Here is a 19,722-nt window from a genome sequence, read left to right on the forward strand (position 1 = left end):
ATGATTTCTTGATATGATACCAGAAAAAGCACAAGCAACAAAAAATAAACTGGACTTCATCAAAATTGAAAAGCTTTTGTGTATCAAAGGACATTATTGAGGTGAAATGACAATCCACAGAATGAAAGAAAATATTTGCAAATCATATATCTGAAAAGGGATTAATATCCGCAATATTTAAAGAACTCCTACAACTCAACAACACAAAACACTGTGAGTGTACTCAACACCACTGAACTGTACACTTAAAAAGTGTTAAAAGGGTAAATTTTTTGCTACTTCACCACAACATAAATAAGTAAATAAAAATTTAAAAGCTAAACTCATATTTCCTCTGAACCAACTCCCACTTTGGACTTCCTTTTGATCAGTCTCAAACACTATTCTGCATATCTCACCTCTAACCCTAATCTTTAGACTTCTCCTAATTGTCTAAAGAACAAAGTTTAAATCCAAACTGGCTCACAATGTCTTCCAGATTACTCACATCTGCTCTTCATCTTCACTTCTTGTAACTGCCTGTGTGAACCTTTCACTCTCTAGCTAACTTTTCTGAACATACCTTCAACATTTTTATATCCATTTTCTTGATTACCCTGGCTTGAACAACACTCACTTTCTTTCTCTAATCTAAATTCCTTTCTTGTTTCAGGTTCAACTAAGGTTCCATACCTCTTCCATAAAACCTTCCTAACTATCCTAGCTTCATCTGAATCCTTACAGCACATATAGCCTGTATTATTATCCTAGTAAACAGGTACTCTTGATAAATAACTTTTTATCCATAAAGGAATAATGGGGACTTCCCTGGTGGCGCAGTGGTTAAGAATCCGCCTGCCAATGCAGGGAACATGGGTTCGATCCCTGGTCTGGGAAGATCTCACATGCCGCGGAGCAACTAAACCTGTGAGCCACAACTACTGAGCCCACGTGCGCCTAGAGCCAGTGCTCCGCAACAAGAGAAGCCACCGCAATGAGAACCCCACACGCCACGATGAAGAGCAGCCCCGACTCGCTGCAACTAGAGAAAGCCCGCACGCAGCAACAAAGACCCAACACAGCCAAATATATATTTTATTTATTTATTTATTTTAAAAAGAAATAACTGGGAATTCTAGGGAGACAGCAGTCTTAAGCCATCCTTGACTGCTGATCTCTCCTCTAGCTCCTTTATTCCTTGGTTCCCATGTTCACCTCTTGTTCCTGGAGACATAGCCATATTTCTCAGCCTCTCTTGCAGTTAAATGTGGCTATATGACTGAGTTCAACTAATGAAATGCGAATGAAAGAGATGCATGCTATTTAAGGGCCTGACCCACAAAAATCCTCAGCATGCTTTTTTTCTATGTTATATTTTTCCCTCTGGCTCGCAGAATGGAAACAACTCCCACAGAAGCCATGTATGGAAAATGGCAGTCGTTGCTGGCCAAGGTCCTAAGAAACCACAAAGAGGAGGACTGTCCTGCAGAGCTACTCAGTTCGGCTGCTCAATACTATTTCATTAAGTATAATAAAGTTCTATTTGGTTGAGCCGTTATACTACCTACCCTAATACAGTAAGATAGTAATACAACTAAAAATAATAATAAAATTTAGAAACTGAAAAATAGAACTGCTTTCCATACACAGTCTGCAGTCTAGGATTGGTGTAAATGAAAGCCTGATCCGATCTGTCTAGGGTTCTATTTGTTTGTTGTTTGTTGCCTTGCTTGCTTTATAATAAAGCACTATGCATGATTACCAAAGCCTGGAAGGAGTTCTGCCACACTGCCAAAGTCAACTGGCTACCTGTGGGAGCCCGGCCAGCTAAACCAAGCATTTCTCACAGCATACTATCTCAAGCCACCTACAGGGTAGTTCTAAGAGTAGTATTAAAGATTTGCATTAAATTCTGTGTCCTACTAAAATTATACACATTCTACTCTGATGACCATGAAACACCTTTTTAAACAAATATGTACCACAATTAATTTTTTTAATCACGAAAAACTAACAATTTAGAAACTATAAAACATTCCTCTAAGTCAAATATGGCATCATTAAGTAACAGAAATTAGAAATTGATAATTACTAAAATTGAGGAAACTTCATCTGAAAACCAAGACTGCTGCTAAAAAGTAAAATCCAAAGCCTTCCAGATACTTCTACAGTTTTTTAAAAAATTGCAAATAGATGAACTAAACCATTACCTCAGAAAATAAATGTTAGAAAATATAAAGTCAAAATGCCAGGTTTTGGGCTTCCCTGGTGGCGCAGTGGTTAAGAATCCGCCTGCCAATGCAGGGGACATGGATTTGAGCCCTGGTCCAGGAAGATCCCACATGCCACGGAACAACTAAGCCCACGTGCCACAACTACTGAAGCCCGCACACCTAGAGCCCATGCTTCGCAACAAGAGAAGCCACTGCAATGAGAAGCTTGCACATCACAACGAAGAGTAGCCCCCGCTCACCGCAACTAGAGAAGGCCCACGCACGGCAACAACGACCCAATGCAGCCAAAAAAAAAAAAAAGCCAGGTTTTAAAGACCAATAGAATAGATAAACCCTAGTAAACATGAATAAGGAAACATGAGACATATTAGAAATGAGGAAAGAGTTATAAACATGGATATTGAGGAAAATAATTAGAAGAGAATATATAAATATTATAAATAAACATTGTGTCTATATATTTCTATATTATAAATAAAATATGTAGATATAGATATACATAACTCCTTGCTGATAAAATTGAAAAATATATTTCCTAGCAAAGAATAAACTGTCAAAAGTAATCTTAAAGGAGACAAAACTTCCTCAAAAAATTAAAAATAGAAGTTACATACAATCCAACCATAGCACTTCTGTGTATATATACAAAAGAATTGAAAGCAGAGTCTCAAAGAGATATCTGTATACCCATGTTCACAGCAGTATTATTTGTAATAGCTAAAAGGTGGAAGCAACCCAAAAGTCCAGGGACAAATGAAATTGGATAAACAAAATATAGTATATACATTCAATGGAATATCACTCAGCCTTACAGAAAGGAAATTCTGACACATGTTACAAGGTGGATGAACCTTGAGGACATTATGCTAAGTGAAATAAGACAGCCACAAAAAGACAAACACTCTATATTTCCACTTATATGAGGTATCTAGAGTAGTCAAATTCATTGAGACAGAAAGTAGAATGGTGGCTGTTAGGGGCTAGCAGGAGGGGAATATGGGGAGTTATTGTTTCATAACAAAATGAACAATGGTTATTAAACTTTAGTGTGCACAACAATCGCTTAGAGGGTTTGCTGAAAACAGGTTGCTAGCTGTACCCCACCCCTAGAGCTTCTGTTTCAGCAGACCTAGAGTGGGGATCTAACAATTTGCATTTCTAACAAGTTTCCAGGTGATGCTGACACTGCTGCTCTTAAGACCACACTCTGAGAAGCACTGAACTAGATCTTGATCCCAATCTCTCTGTCTCATAAAAATTTTAAAAAGTAGACTAGAAGGATATATACCAACCCTTGACAGTGGCTGTTCCCAGGGAAAAAGGAATGAAAATGGAATTAGTGGAATCAAAGGGGACTTGAGCTTTATCTGGAATTAAAAGAGAATTTATGCAACTATTATTTGTTCAATTTTTAAAATCATATGTAAATAGAAAAAAGATAAGCAATATATCATAATGTTAATATGAGTACGGGTCATTGTTATATTCGTTGTACACTTCAATTATTTCTGCCAAAAAAGATAATATAGTCAAAAGAAATGATGGTCTGGAAAAAATATTTACAACCAACTGAAAATAATGGATTACTGCTCCTAATAAACAAAAAGTCCCATTAAGCTCTACCCACCACCAGTCCCTCCCATCAGGAAACTTACACAAGCCTCTGAGAAAGCCTCATCCACCAGAGGGCAGACAGCAAAAGGAAGAAGAACTACAGTCTGACAGCCTGTGGAACAAAAACCACATTCACAGAAGGACAAGATGAAAAGGCAGAGGGCTAGGTACCAGATGAAGGAACAAGAAAAAACCACAGAAAAACAGCTAAATGAAGTGGAGATAGGCAACCTTCCAGAAAAAGAATTCAGAATAATGATAGTGAAGATGATCCAGGACCTCGGAAAAACAATGGGGGCAAAGATTGAAAAGATGCAAGAAATGTTTAACAAAGACCTAGAAGAATTAAAGAACAAACAAACAGAGATGAACAATACAATAACTGAAATAAAAAATATACTACAAGTAATCAATAGCAGAATAACTGTGGCAGAAGAACGGATAAGTGACCTGGAAGACAGAATGGTGGAATTCACTGCTGTGGAACAGGATACAGAAAAAAGAATGAAAAGAAATGAAGACAGCCTAAGAGACCTCTGGGACAACATTAAACACAACAACATTCGCATTATAGGGGTCCCAGAAGGAGAACAGAGACAGAAAGGACAAGAGAAAATATTTGACGAGATTATAGTTGAAAACTTCCCTAACATGGGAAAGGAAATAGCCACCCAAGTCCAGGAAGCACAATGAGTCCCATACAGGATAAACCCAAGTAGAAACACACCAAGACACATAGTAATCAAATTGGCAAAAATTAAAGACAAAGAAAAATTACTGAAAGCAGCAAGGGAAAAACAACAAATAACATACAAGGGAACTCCCATAAAGTTAACAGCTGATTTCTCAGCAGAAACTCTACAAGCCAGAAGGGAGTGGCATGATATACTTAAAGTGATGAAAGGGAAGAACCTACAACCAAGACTACCCAGCAAGGATCTCATTCAGGTTTGATGGAGAAATCAAAAGCTTTATAGACAAGCAAAAGCTAAGAGAATTCAGCACCACCAAACCAGCTGTACAACAAATGCTAAAGGAACTTCTCTAAGTGGGAAACAGAAGAAAAGGACCTACAAAAACAAACCCAAAACAATTAAGAAAATGGTCATAGGAACATACATATCAATAATTACCTTACACATGAATGGATTAAATGCTCCAACCAAAAGACACAGGAAGGCTCAATGGATACAAAAACAAGACCCATATATATGCTGTCTACAAGAGACCCACTTCAGACCTAGGGACACATACACACTGAAAGTGAGGGGATGGAAAAAGATATTCCATGCAAATGGAAATCAAAAGAAAGCTGGAGTAGCAATACTCATATCAGATAAAATAGACTTTAAAATAAAGAATGTTAAAAGAGACAAGGAAGGACACTCCATAATGATCAAGGAATCAATCCAAGAAGAAGATATAACAATTATAAATATATATGCCCCCAACATCGGAGCACCTCAATACATAAGGCAACTGCTAACAGCTATAAAAGAGGAAATCGACACTAACACAGTAATAGTGAGGGACTTTAACACCTCACTTACACCAGTCGACAGATCATCCAAAATGAAAATAAATAAGGAAAACAGAAGCTTTAAATGACACAATAGACCAGATAGATTTAATTGATATTTATAGGACATTCCATCCAAAAACAGCAGATTACACTTTCTTCTCAAGTGCGCATGGAACATTCTCCAGGCTAGATCACATCTTGAGTCACAAATCAAGCCTCAGTAAAATTTAACAAAATTGAAATCATATCAAGCATCTTTTCTGACCACAACGCTAGGAGATTAGAAATGAATTACAGGGAAAAAAACGTAAAGAACACAAACACATTGGAGGCTAAACAATACGTTAGTAAATAACCAAGGGATTACTGAAGAAATCAAAGAGGAAATCAAAAAATACCTAGAGAAAAATGACAATGAATACACGACGATCCAAAACCTATGAGATGCAGCAAAAGCAGTTCTAAGAGGGAAGTTTATAGCTATACAAGCCTACCTCAAGAAACAAGAAAAATCTCAAATAAACAATCTAACCTTACACCTAAAGGAACTAGAGAAAGAAGAACAAACAAAACCCAAAGTTAGCAGAAGGAAAGAAATCATAAAGATCAGAGCAGAAATAAATGAAATAGAAACAAAGAAAACAAATGCAAAGATCAATAAAACTAAAAGCTGGTTCTTTGAGCAGATTAACAAAATTGATAAATCATTGGTCAGACTCATCGAGAAAAAGAGGGAGAGGTCTCAAATCAATGAAATTAGAAATGAAAAAGGAGAAGTTACAACAGACACCTCAGAAATACAAAGCATCCTAAGAGACTACTACAAGCAACTCTATGCCAATAAAGTGGACAACCTGGAAGAAATGGACAAATTCTTAGAAAGGTATAACCTTCCAAGACTGAACCAGGAAGAAACAGAAAATATGAACACACCAGTCACAAGTAATGATATTGAAACTGTGATTAAAAATCTTCCAACAAACAAAAGTCCAGGACCAGATGGCTTCACAGGTGAATTCTATCAAATATTTAGAGAAGAGCTAACACCCATCCTTCTCAAACTCTTCCCAAAAATTGCAGTGGAAGGAACACTCCCAAACTCATTCTATGAGCCCACCATCACGCTGATACCAAAACCAGACAAAGATACCACAAAAAAAGAAAATTACAGACCAATATCACTGATGAATATAGATGCAAAACTCTGCAACAAAATACTAGCAAACAGAATCCAACAACACATTAAAAGGATCATACACCATGATCAAGTGGGATTTATCCCAGGGATGCAAAGATTCTTCAATACACACAAGGAGAAAAAGGAGAAGAACCATATAATCATCTCAATAGATGCAGAGAAAGCTTTCGACAAAATTCAACACCATTTATGATAAAAACCCTCAAGAAAGTAGGAATATAGGGAACTTACCTCAACATAATAAAGGCCATATAGGACAAACCCACAGTCAACATCGTCCTCAATGGTGAAAAACTGAAACCTTTCCCCTAAGATCAGGAACAAGACAAGGTTGCCCACTCTCACCACTATTATTCAACATAGTTTTGGAAGTTTTAACCACAGCAGTCAGAGAAGAAAAAGAAATAAAAGGAATCCAAATCGGAAAAGAAGTAAAGCTGTCACTGTTTGCAGATGACATACTATACATAGAGAATCCTAAAGATGCTAACAGAAAACTACTAGAGCTAATCAATGAATATGGTAAAGTTGCAGGATACAAAATTAATGCACAGAAATCTCTGGCATTCCTATACACTAAGGATGAAAAATCTGAAAGAGAAATTAAGGAAACACTCCCATTTACCACTGCAACAAAAAGAATAAAATATCTAGGAATAAACCTACCTAATGAACAAAAGATCTGTATGCAGAAAATTATAAGACACTGATGAAAGAAATTAAAGATGATACAAACAGATGGAGAGATATACCATGTTCTTGGATTGGAAGAATCAACACTGTGAAAATGACTATACTACCCAAAGCAATCCACAGATTCACTGCAATCCCTATCAAACTACCACTGGCATTTTTCACAGAACTAGACCAAAAATTTCACAATTTGTACGGAAAAACAAAAGACCCCAAATAGCCAAAGCAATCTTGAGAAAAAAAATGGAGCTGGAGGAATCAGGCTCCCTGACTTCAGACTATACTACAAAGCTACAGTAATCAAGACAGTATGGTGCTGGCACAAAAACAGAAATATAGATCAATGGAACAGGATAGAAAGCCCAGAGATAAACCCACGCACATATGGTCACCCTATCTTTGATAAAGGAGGCAAGAATATACAGTGGAGAAAAGACAGCCTCTTCAATAAGTGGTTCTGGGAAAACTGGACAGCTATATGAAAAGAATAAAATTAGAACACTCCCTAACACCATAAACAAAAATAAACTCAAAATGGATCAAAGACCTAAATGTAAGGCCAGACACTATCAAACTCTTAGAGGAAAACATAGGCAGAACACTCTGACATAAATCACAGCAAGATCCCTTTTGACCCACCTCTCAGAGAAATGGAAATAAAAATAAAGAAATGGGACCTAATGAAACTTAAAAGCTTTTGCACAGCAAAGGAAACCATAAACAAGACAAAAAGACAACCCACAGAATGGGAGAAAATATTTGCAAATGAAGCAACTGACAAAGGATTAATCGCCAAAATTTACAAGCAGCTCATGCAGCTCAATATTAAAGAAACGAACAACCCAATCCAAAAATGGGCAGAAGACCTAAATAGACATTTCTCCAGAGAACATATACAGATTGCCAACAAACACATGAAAGAATGCTCAACATCATTAGAGAAATGCAAGTCAAAACTACAATGAGGTATCACCTCACACCGGTCAGAATGGCCATCATCAAAAAATCTACAAACAGTAAATGCTGGAGAGGGTGTGGAGAAAAGGGAACCCTCATACACTGTTGGTGGGAATGTAAATTGATACTGCCACTATGGAGAACAGTATGGAGGTTCCTTAAAGAACTAAAAATAGAACTACCATACGACCCAGCAATCCCACTACTGGGCATATACCCTGAGAAAACCATAACTCAAAAAGAGTCATGTACCACAATGTTCACTGCAGCTCTATTTACAATAGCCAGGACATGGAAGCAACTGAAGTGTCCATCAACAGATGAATGGATAAAGAAGATGTGGCACATATATACAATGGAATATTACTCAGCCATAAAAAGAAATGAAATTGAGTTATTTGTAATGAGGTGGATGGACCTAGAGTCTGACATACAGAGTCAACTAAGTCAGAAAGAGAAAAACAAATACCGTATGCTAACACATATATATGGAGTCTAAAAAACAAACAAAAAAAATGGTCACGAAGAACCTAGGGGCAAGACGGGAATAAAGATGCAGACCTACTAGAGAATGGACTTGAGGATACGGGGAGGGGGAAGGGTAAGCTGGCACAAAGTGAGAGAGTGGCATGGACATATATATACACTACCAAATGTAAAATAGATAGCTAGTGGGAAGCAGCCACATAGCACAGGGAAATCAGCTCGGTGCTTTGTGACCGCCTAGAGGGGTGGGATAGGGAGGGTGGGAGGGAGGGAGACGCAAAAGGGAAGAGATGTGGAGATACATGTATATGTATAACTGATTCACTTTGTTATAAAGCAGAAACTAACACACCACTGTAAAGCAATTATACTCCAATAAAGATGTTACAAAACAAACAAACAAACAAAAAACTACGCTTAGGGACTTCCCTGGTGGCGCAGTGGCTAAGAATCCACCTGACAATGCAGGGGACACAGGTCGAGCCCTGGTCCGGGAAGATCCCACATGCCACGGAGCAACTAAGCCCATGCACCACAACTATTGAGCCTGTGCTCTAGAGCCCACGAGCCACAACTACTGAGGCTGCGTGCCGCAACTACTGAAGCCCGTGCACCTAGAGCCCATGTTCCGCAACAAATGAAGCCATCGCAATGAGAAGCCCACACACCGTAACGAAGAGTAGCCCCTGCTCACCGCAACTAGAGAAAGCCCGCGTGCAGGAACGAAGACCCAACGCAGCCAAATAAATAAATTAAATAAATAAATAAATTTATAAAAAACTATGTTTAATACTGTCCTTTCTGGTAAAAGAATGCAACTACAGGATTATTTTAAGTCTTTAATCAATGACTGTTATCACTGATATCATATTTTTCCTCCAACTAAATCTACGTCCAAGTATGTCTCTGCTAAGGACAGGAAACAAAAAAACCTACAATGATGCAACTAGAAATGGTCACATGAAATATCATGCTTACAGAATGCTAAGCTTAAAGTAATATACACCTTGAGTAAAATAAATTGCTTCATGGGAATTCCCTGGCGGTCCAGTGGTTAGGACTCGGTGCTTTCACTGCCGGGCCTGGATTCGACCCCGGTTGGGGAACTAAGATCCTGCAGGCCGCACAGTGTGGCCAAATTTAAAAAAAAACAAAAAAACAAAAACTGCTTCACATCTGGACATGATGGAAACAACTTTGCCCTCCTCACCTTATTCATGTTGTTTTCATCAACCACATCCTTGGATATATCCTGGATTATTTCTGGACACAAGATAAGGAGAATGATTTGTAGTGGCCAAACTGCTGCTTTACGTTTGGTGCTTTCAGCAAAACCATCCACTAGGTCAAAGAGTTTTTCTGCACACTCTACGTGAAAAATATAAATATTAAATGATATAATTAGATGAGAAGAAAATCTCTGGCATTAAATTAAAAGCTGGTGCTATCCAAAAACCCAAAGGCCACATTTTTAAAAGATAAACTTGGAAGTTCACTTAACTCAGCAAATTCATTCAATTCAAGCAATGTTATATGGTCTATGTATTAGAAGAGGTTATATTGTCTATGTATTAGAACAGCTATCTTGATCCATCCTAGAAAAGTCCAAATTTTAGAATAGCCAGACTTGTATTTAGTCTCAATGTGCAGGGCCTTATGCAAAGTGTGATGTATCCAAGAAACGAAGACTGAATAGCTTCTCAAAGGGAATTACCAAAGCTCTCCAGGAGTCTATTCTCCTTCTTGCAGTTGTGTCTTGAGAATTCCAAGTGGGGATATTCCTACTTTACACACATCTCTCTAAATACAAACTAAAGCCTCAGAGCACACACAGAAAAAAGGTGCTTCTCTACACCAAAGAGCCATCAGTATCCAATCTACAACTCTAATTAAAGATCAAAGCTTCATTTCAAACTTCCTTATCCATTTGCTCAAAGGAAAAAGGTTGAGGCTAATTTAGAAATATAAGAAAAAAATAATATTTCCTATTTGACACAAGTTGAAAAGATTAAAAGCACCATAATCACAAAAATAACTTGGAAAATGACAGGTTTTTACCTCATAAGTAAGAGTTTAAAAGACAAAAACAAACCAACAAAAAAAACCAATCTTATCCTTACCAGCCATATCAGTCTGTGGAATCTGGTATAACTTTGTAAATTCATCTGGATAATTTTCTACCCAGTTCCAAAATGCCTACAAATAACAAAACATATGTTTTTATGTCATATTTTCTTAATATAGTAAATAAAATAACATATGTCTCCAATTATATCACAAAATTCTAATTTCCTTCGGAAGAATATTGCAATGCAGTCTTCCTAAAAATTAATGTGAAATTATCACTCAAGTCACAACTCCTTGATTCAAAATACTGAAGACAGCAACACTTATAACCAAAAATTAACAAAACTTTAATATCAAAGAGGTTATTACTTACCTTTTCCAGGCTATTTATAACCGCTAATTGTGCAACTTTCTTTAGGGCTTTAAATTTAAATGCTGTTTCTGGAGAAAAAAAAAAAAAAGTTTTACAATTAACTCTAGTTTAATTAGTTAACACAAATACAACTAAGAGCTACTGGTAAAAATAACTTTCCTTTTATATACGAACTGTTGTTCCAGTATTATTTATAAGCAATGTAAAGGTAAAGATAATTAGTATAAGCCAAAACCTCACTGGTTATGTCCACTAAAGACCAAACTGAACCTTGAACTTCAAAGGTTGTTGTGAATTTTTCCCTTTGTTTTGTTTCTAATAATAACTACATTTTTAAAAACTGGATAAAATACACGGTCATTGTAGAAAATTCAAAAAATACACAGCAATCTAAGGGAAATTTAAAACATTATCTATGATTCTACCATCCAGAGACAATCACAGTTAACAGTTCGGTGAATTTTCTCCCTTCCCTTTTCTATGCATGTATAAGACAAATACATTTACCATAACTGAACAAAACCTGTTCATATCAAACCTGTTCTTTACATTTCACATCATATCCCCAACTTTTTCCATATCATTAAAAATTCCTCATACATATATTTGATGGCTCTATATACAATAATAACTATTACTTGAACAATTACAACATGCCAGGTATTTTCAATCTAATATATTTAATTCTTTCAAAATCTTAATGCTTTCAGGTATTACAGATGAGCCAACTGTGTTTCTGAGGTTACAGATCTAATAAATGATTGAATTGGGCTTCAAAGCCATAGTCTTTTCAGTAATACGCTTTGATGTCTTTCAGAATATTTAAGTCACTGTATTAAGTCACTGGTTATTTAAATATTTTCCAATTGTTGCATATTATTTCCAATACTGCACTATTATAAGTAACATTAATACTTTTATATCCAAGTCTTTTCCACATTCCGATTATTTCTTTAAGGCACATAAATACCTAGAAAAAGAGCTGTCCAAAGAGATGAATATTTTTAAGGCTCTTGATAAATATTGCCAACCTGATTTTCGGAAGGGTTGGGCCAAAGGCCACTCCCACCAAGCAGCATACGAAAGTGCCCTTATCACATCCTTGCCATCATTAAATGTGTTCATTTCTTTTATTCTGCTAATTTGATTGTTCAAAGCAGTAGAATGCATTTTTAAAATAAGACTAAACATTTCTCCATATAAATATATTAGATATTTTAATTTCCTTTTCTGTAAATGTATTGTCCACATTTATAAAAAGATTTATATCTGGAAAAGATGACCCTTCTATAAACTATATTACTGGTAACAGTCTCTTGGCAGAGAACTCCCCATATGGACTTTTAATGAAGGGATGCAGGTACTTAATACAATTACATAAATATAAGATAGAGATGAGTCTACAAGTTATAAAATTGTCTAAATAATCCTTTAAAAGTCACTTTTTTTCCTGGACTTGGAAATGAGCAGCTTGCTCTCCAAGTCAGTTTTAAAACATACCCTTCCAACCTTCTTTGCTCTTGCTCTCCTCTGACTTCCAAACAAAAGCATTACACTTTACAGTGCTCTTGAGTCTTTTTGCCTTCCTATGTTCATCAACTTTACCTTTATGACACTTTAAATGTGTTATACACAGTAGTCTATTCTCAATTCCAATGTATAAATATTTTATTACTCCAGCTCTACAAGTTTCTGACTGGATACCCCCTACCAATACCTCAAACTCAATAGATCTAAAACTGAATTTATCATTTTCCTGGCCACCTTCTTCTCTGCTTTAACCAGCTTGCTCTGTAACACTTGGTGATACTTCCCTTTAACATCACACACCTAAATTAATCACCAAAAGCTATGCAATGTATTCTACTTCCTAAATACCATATCTAATTGGTCCCCACCCTACCCCATTCCATCCAGACCTCCACTATCATTTCTACCTCACGTTACTATACAACCAAGTCCCAGAAGTTCATTTAACTTTCTATCAAATCATCCTGCAAATTTCAAGCAAAGTGGCATATCTAAAATAAAATACTGATCAAGGTAATTTCCACCCAAAAGCCTCTGCATCACTTCCCATGGCCACTAAAATAAAGCCTAATAACCTAATAACAGTTAGGTACTTCGGTTCTAGAGACACACAGATGTGACCCTGCCACTCAATAGCTGTATGACCTTGTAAGTGTTACTTAAGCCTCAGTTTCCTCATCAATATAGGGGATGATAATAATAATATCTGTTTCACAGGGTTACTGTGAGTATTGATGAGAAAAAGCACGTGAAGAGCACAGCGTGACATCTGGCATATACTGAAAATGCAACAAATGTTACTATGTTTTTATTAATATGATCTGACCTACTCTTGTACCTCTCTATATCTTGCTCTTTTCCTCTTAACATCTCCCACCCCCAAACCCACAGATACTTAATCTCTCACTTTATGCTCACTCTATTTAGCTTTGCCACACTGCTTTGCAAATAATCTGATAATATATTTGTCTCATAAACCAGGCCATGAGCTCCAAAGGGAGAGATTCAATACTTTATTAATCTTTGTAAGCCCGGCACTTAGTATGGTTCCTTACATACAGTTTCCCAACAAAAGCTGCTGAATCGAATTTAAAACACATCACTACTTTTACTATTCCATATTAGAGGAAGTTTCCATTCCTTTCACCATTATTATTATCATGTAGAACCATCTTTTGCTGGTCTATCTAATATTAGCTTTATATTTCACATTTATCAGTATAAACTCTAAATTTATGATCATAAGGAAGCTGCATTCAATGGGGATAACTTACCACAATAAAAAGAAAGTAATTTATCCACACACTTAGTTTCTCTCATTTGTGCATGGAGAACCATCTCAATTAATTATTATGGATTAAACATTTCTAAGAAAACTGATCTTTTAAACAAACAAACAAAATCCACAGGTACCCTGGACTAGATTTCCCAAATGTCACTGAACAGTTATGAAAAAAAAAAATCACAAAACCCCACTTACATTTCTTAAATATTATACAAAGATTAAATCTCTAAATATTACCATTCACTTCCTTAACTTTTCAATGTTTAATGATAAATATTAAAATCTTGAAATTTCAACTGACTTGAGTGGTAGTTTATTATAATCTAAAATAATTGCTGCCCACTTGTCCGTATCTTGACATAATAGCTAAAATGATCCATTTTTCCTTTATTAAAGTTACTAAAAAGTGATTTAACTGTTGCTTGGTTTTATAATGGTAATGATCTAAAATCACAAATTCTGAACAAGGTAATATAGCTGGAACACAGCCTTATAGTATTCATCTATATAGGTACAGCCTTTTTACATCTCTGGTGAATAGTTGTTGAGTTTAAAGCAAATGTTAAGAAAACTAAACATGGTATTTTGAAAACTACACACTGTAGAACTGTTGAGGGTTTCAAAGTTAGTATAACTAAATTTCCTTTTAGGTCAGACATTAAAAAACATTATTGACAATTCCTATATCAATATACAAAGTAAAATAAAAATGAGTGTGAATCATATACTATAAGGTTCCACATTTAAATTAGCCAGGATCCAATATTACATAAAATTAAAATACAATTTTTGTGAAATGAATTTAGGTATTTATACTCAGTTTATTAATAATACTCAACGATATTTGATTTATATTAACACATTCCTGCTTACCACAAAAATTCTCTCAATTCCTTCTGATAGTTTATTTCAATCAACATAATCATAGAAAGCACTTTCCAAAGCTTTACAAACACACATTTTATGCATTATAACATTCCCATGTGTGACTACTACTGACATGTTCTACAAGGAAGCAAAACTAAGCACTGAAAGAGTGAAAGACTTTGTAATGCTATAAAGTCAGTCAGTAAGTCCATAACAGAATTGAAAACAGAATGTCAGAAATGAGATTCCCGACTCAATTTCTCCTCTCATCGTAAGACCACAATCTTCTGGTTCCATCTGCAATGAAACTTTTATATCCTGCTAAGCTATCTGCTTTTAGCACTACCAATAGCTAAACAAATAACTTCTATAACCTACTCGCTACCCTCAAGAGGTGAAATTCTAGAAAAATTAAATAATAGCATCCTCACATTCTCTTTATTAAAAGCAAAAATTGTAGTTGAACAAAACTTTCCATTGCCAAGACTTAAGATACTAATTTTTGCTAATGTATTGTTTTCAAAGGTTCAAAAATTACTGAACCATAAAGTATTACTGTCCATTTCTCAAGGACATTTGCACTATAAAATCCACTTTGATGTTCTAGCTCAACACAATTAGTATAATTAGTACATTCAACATACTGGTTTTTCACCCACAGTGATTAATTTCAGATATATCATACATTTAAACTTACCCTTCAGGAGTCGTTTTAATTTTGCACAATCCACATTGATATACTGTAACAATTCTATATCATGAACATCAACATTGTCTTCTGAACAAACAGTCAATTCCTGTAACCTGAAAAGTAAAAACCAAGAATAATTTATCAACTGAAGTCTTAGGATAGTCTGAAATTCTGAATTCAACAGACTCTTCTCACCCTAATGATGAGTTTATAAGAGAAAATACACATATAAAAATAAGAGAATAAATTTTTTATGAAAATCTAAAGGAACATAACTAATTCAGGGGCTGTGACAAAAGAAACCGTGATAATCCAGTAAACTTCACAATGTACATCAAATCACCATGTTGTAAAATATACAGAATTTAATATACAGAATTTTTATTAAAAAAAATCACAGCATGCTGATAACTGTTGAAGCACAGTAAGAGATGGTATTTGAAATACTTTCTCTCTGCTATGTGTATTTTAAATTTTTTTCTATAATATAAAATTCAAATTATAAGTTAAAAAAAGATAAATTTTATTAACCTCTATTCACACCAACTAGACTTCAGAAACATGAATGACATTTTATCTACATTCACAGGATACATTTACTTTGTATTAAAAAAAATGAGTAAGCCTTTATTCACTGCGCTTTTCAGTCTGTATGTGTGCTTACGTGATTATTTAATTAGTGTCCCTCTCTCACAGAACTTAAGCTTGTAATGACGAAAATCTTTCTAAACTCCAAATTTCCCTCTTATTAAATATGAAGTTACCAAAAATGTAGAAAAATTTAGCACTTAACAAAAATATAGATGTTTAAACTGCTAAGAAATTCACTTAAGCTTAATAAATAAAAGAGGTTAAAGTTTTCTTCTTTTTTTTTCACTAACAACCACAGAGGTCAGCTTTTCAAAGTTGGTACTGCTAATCTATTGTGTGTGCTTCCTAATGAAGCTTGCTTATTTCAATTAATAGATATCAAAAATGTAAGCAATAGAATGAAATTACTAAGTTTCATAAATGCAGAGAGAGATGTGTGAAAAAGCACAAATAGTACATGACCTTATTCAAAATATTAGCTCAAAGTATAACCATTTCAGTGTAATTTAAAATTGACATTAATCATCACACTAAACCTTCAGTTGCTAAAAATGAAATCAATGCTATTTCTTCCTTCTCAAATTCCTCTTTCACTCACTTTAGCCCATAGATGTATAGCTAACATTAAAATTATTCTAAGCACTTACACTAATGTTCTTCTTATCATCAGGGTGAGAAAAGCTTAGCAGTTCACACTGGGAATGAGAAGGTCCTCAAAACTGATTTACATGCTACAAATTCCACAGCTGCTGCAAAGAGCCTAAAAATATGGAATATGACTCCTTAAGAAACACAACTTAATAAATCAGCAACACCAACTTTTGAAAAGCTAACTCTTGTGGTTGTTTGTGAGTGGCTGTGGTTGTTTTATAGTCCAGTTTTTACCACAAGGAAGGAACATTCTGTGAATTTATAAGGCAGAGAAATCAAATAAAGGGTATTCTTGGCAAAAGAAATGAAGTGGAAAACCTATCACTAAAACATCTAGAAAAACTAGGTAAACTGAACAACAACAAAAAGATATTTTAAATGTATAGAAATAAAGCAAAACAAACACTAAGTACCCACCCAAGTCCAGAAATGGAAAGGAAACTGAAAACCAGAGATGGTTTTGAAGGCATGATCTAGCCCACAAAAGAAGGGTGAGAGTCAGAGTTTTTGTCTCTCCTTAACCTAGGGGTCTGGGGCTAAAACATCCACACAGGACTGGATACAAAGTCCTGTACCCTCATAATGCAGAGAGTAGAACCAGGGGCCTGCATAAAACATGGCTAGAAAGAGCTACGCACTTCCTTAAAAGAAGAAAGAGACACTGAAAGAGAGACAGAGACATAGAGAAAAGAGAGGGAGGGGGGAAAATCTACCAGCACAAGAAGTCTGTCTGCTCTGCCTAAGCTTTGGGTAGGGGAAAAAAATCACCCAGGGCTGTCACCTTACAAGGGTTTGAGGCCCACATCTGTACTACCCATACAATCTGGGGCTGAGAAATTAACAAAAATATAGGTCCAGAACTGGGTACTTGGCAAAAGCAAATGCAAAACCATCACTAGGATACTCCCACAGTCCCAGGCTACAAGAGATTCCTAAAGAAAATACAGACTGCACTAAAGATAAATTTGCAATCAAAGGTTTACAAAACAGAGAAAAAAAATTCACTGTGAATGACAGCTGGCACACACAAACAAATGAGATTATTTAACAATCTTAAAGAGAATATATAATAAGTATGTTTTAAATAACTAGACATATAAGAAGAAATTTTAAACTATTAAAAACAATAAGAAACCATTTTAAAAAAACAGCAGATTTGTAAAAGAATCAAACAGAACTTTCAAAGTCATTGAGTCTTCTGCTTCTGGTATATGTCAAATTAGGTATTTTTCAGGACCCTCCAACTACAAAACAATTAGATCCAGTGCATTGTATAATAACTCTGTGGAGAAAGCAGCTAATGCTCTACATAAAAGAGTACTATGAGCCACAGAATATGGTATACTTCAGCAGAATAAAAAAGCTATCTTATGATCTATAACTCATATTATTCCCTTAAAGAAAAGCAAAGGACAGAAATATCAAAAGCTAATGTTAATCCTAAAAGAGAAACATCCATAGACAGGTAGAATGGTCAAGCACAACAAATCTTCATGATACTGATTCATCTAGTACATACGAAGTATAAAATCAATCTTCAGAAAGAACTGCCATTCCAGTTCCTTGCATATTTTGTCACCTAATGCTACGACAGCAGTGTCACAGGATAACCCCATCTCAATTAAACCATCATAATGGTTTTTTAGGTAAGTGACCCTCTGATAAGATCAGCTCCTATTTCTGGCACCAACTAAATGAAACAGCAAGTGTAGTTGTCTGAACATGAATTTCATAGATCCCATTTCTGAGCAGTCTGTCCCCTGAAAGCTAAAGAAACTGGCTTATTCTGGAGACATTTAACTTCTACTCTGCAAACAGTGAACTAGATTCAGGAAATACCCAAAAGTTGTCTAGTTTTACACGTGCCAATGCTGCAAAATAAAACCTTTGGTGACCAGAAGATTTTTAGAGTTTTCAGAGGTGGCACATTTGCTGTGTTTTATTAAAGCAATTCATGTTTGGATAGACTAAAAAACATTTTACCCTTTTGATCATTTTCTACCTTCAATGTAAGATTATTTCAAACAGTAAGACTGGTCTAGTAGTCACCTAAACAAAGAAAGGGTTTGGTTTGGTTTTTTATCACTTTAATGCATCCTATTACCTAGGTGTTTGCTACCTTGCTGCTTCAACCAGTGTACTATTTATTCAGAATATGAGATGTTAACACTCAAGAGATTTCATGAAGACATTTTTCTATTGTATAACCATTACCCTACATTAGCAGTCATATTATAACATTAGATAAAATTTTAATTTTCTTTGCACCACAATTCTGATGAGAGGTTGGAAGAATACTGTTGCCCAGCATCACCATCAAAGAAATGCCATTTTTTATTAAAAAGACTGCAGGATTTTGAAGTTAGCCAATTCCGCCTAAAAACCACAGCACAAATTCTCAAACTATGATGTATGTTCTCATTCACATCTGTTGGAAAACAACATAAGAATGAACTAAGCTAATGGACGTCCACTCCTCACACAACACAGACAAACCAAAGATGCAGGTGCCATTAAGCATTCTGCGTTAGTCTTTGATCCACCGAATCACTAGGTGATTTACGTTATACTTCCTACTTGGTCTTAATTAGGGACCCATTTGACTCTACTTGCATGAGAAAGGCAAATCGTCTGCATGAAATTAAGATCCAGAGCTACCTGCTACCATCAGCTACAGTTCTATATCCATTTCTCCATCTCTAGCATTATCACAATGAATGCTCACATGATGATTTCTAAGCATCAATAAAAGCTTAAATTATACTTATCATGCAATTTTAAAGCACAGCAGTGGATATTATAAAAAGGATTTCATCAAAATGCAGCTAACACAGCAGTACCAGGAAGCAGCCAGGCACAATAAAACAGACAGACTCTGAAGCCAGCCCGACTTCGAAGTTTGGGGTCCTCTGGTACTTGGCACAGCACCTTGATAACTTCTTTAGTATTAGTTTGCTTACCTATAAAATGGGGTGTCACCTACA

At 35.5% G+C, this 19,722-nt stretch overlaps 1 protein-coding gene across 8 annotated transcripts in view; it reads right to left on the reverse strand.

The window, feature by feature from the left end:
• NF1 (neurofibromin 1) overlaps positions 1 to 19,722 on the reverse strand; it is a 250,416-nt gene that overhangs the window by 168,353 nt on the left and 62,341 nt on the right. For 7 of the 8 annotated variants that reach the window (XM_060290048.1, XM_060290047.2, XM_030862088.3 and 4 more), the window contains 4 exons: positions 15,503 to 15,609; positions 11,124 to 11,191; positions 10,804 to 10,879; positions 9,894 to 10,051 (listed from right to left, as the gene is read on the reverse strand). In XM_060290048.1, the coding sequence (XP_060146031.1) occupies positions 9,894 to 10,051; positions 10,804 to 10,879; positions 11,124 to 11,191; positions 15,503 to 15,609 (409 nt within the window). Of the gene's footprint in view, positions 1 to 9,893; positions 10,052 to 10,803; positions 10,880 to 11,123; positions 11,192 to 15,502; positions 15,610 to 16,734; positions 16,770 to 19,722 lie in introns of those variants that run through there. The other variant, XM_060290050.1, reaches the window with a different exon arrangement.

This window comes from Globicephala melas, chromosome 20 (assembly GCF_963455315.2).
Source record: "Globicephala melas chromosome 20, mGloMel1.2, whole genome shotgun sequence".
Lineage (NCBI taxonomy): Eukaryota > Metazoa > Chordata > Mammalia > Artiodactyla > Delphinidae > Globicephala > Globicephala melas.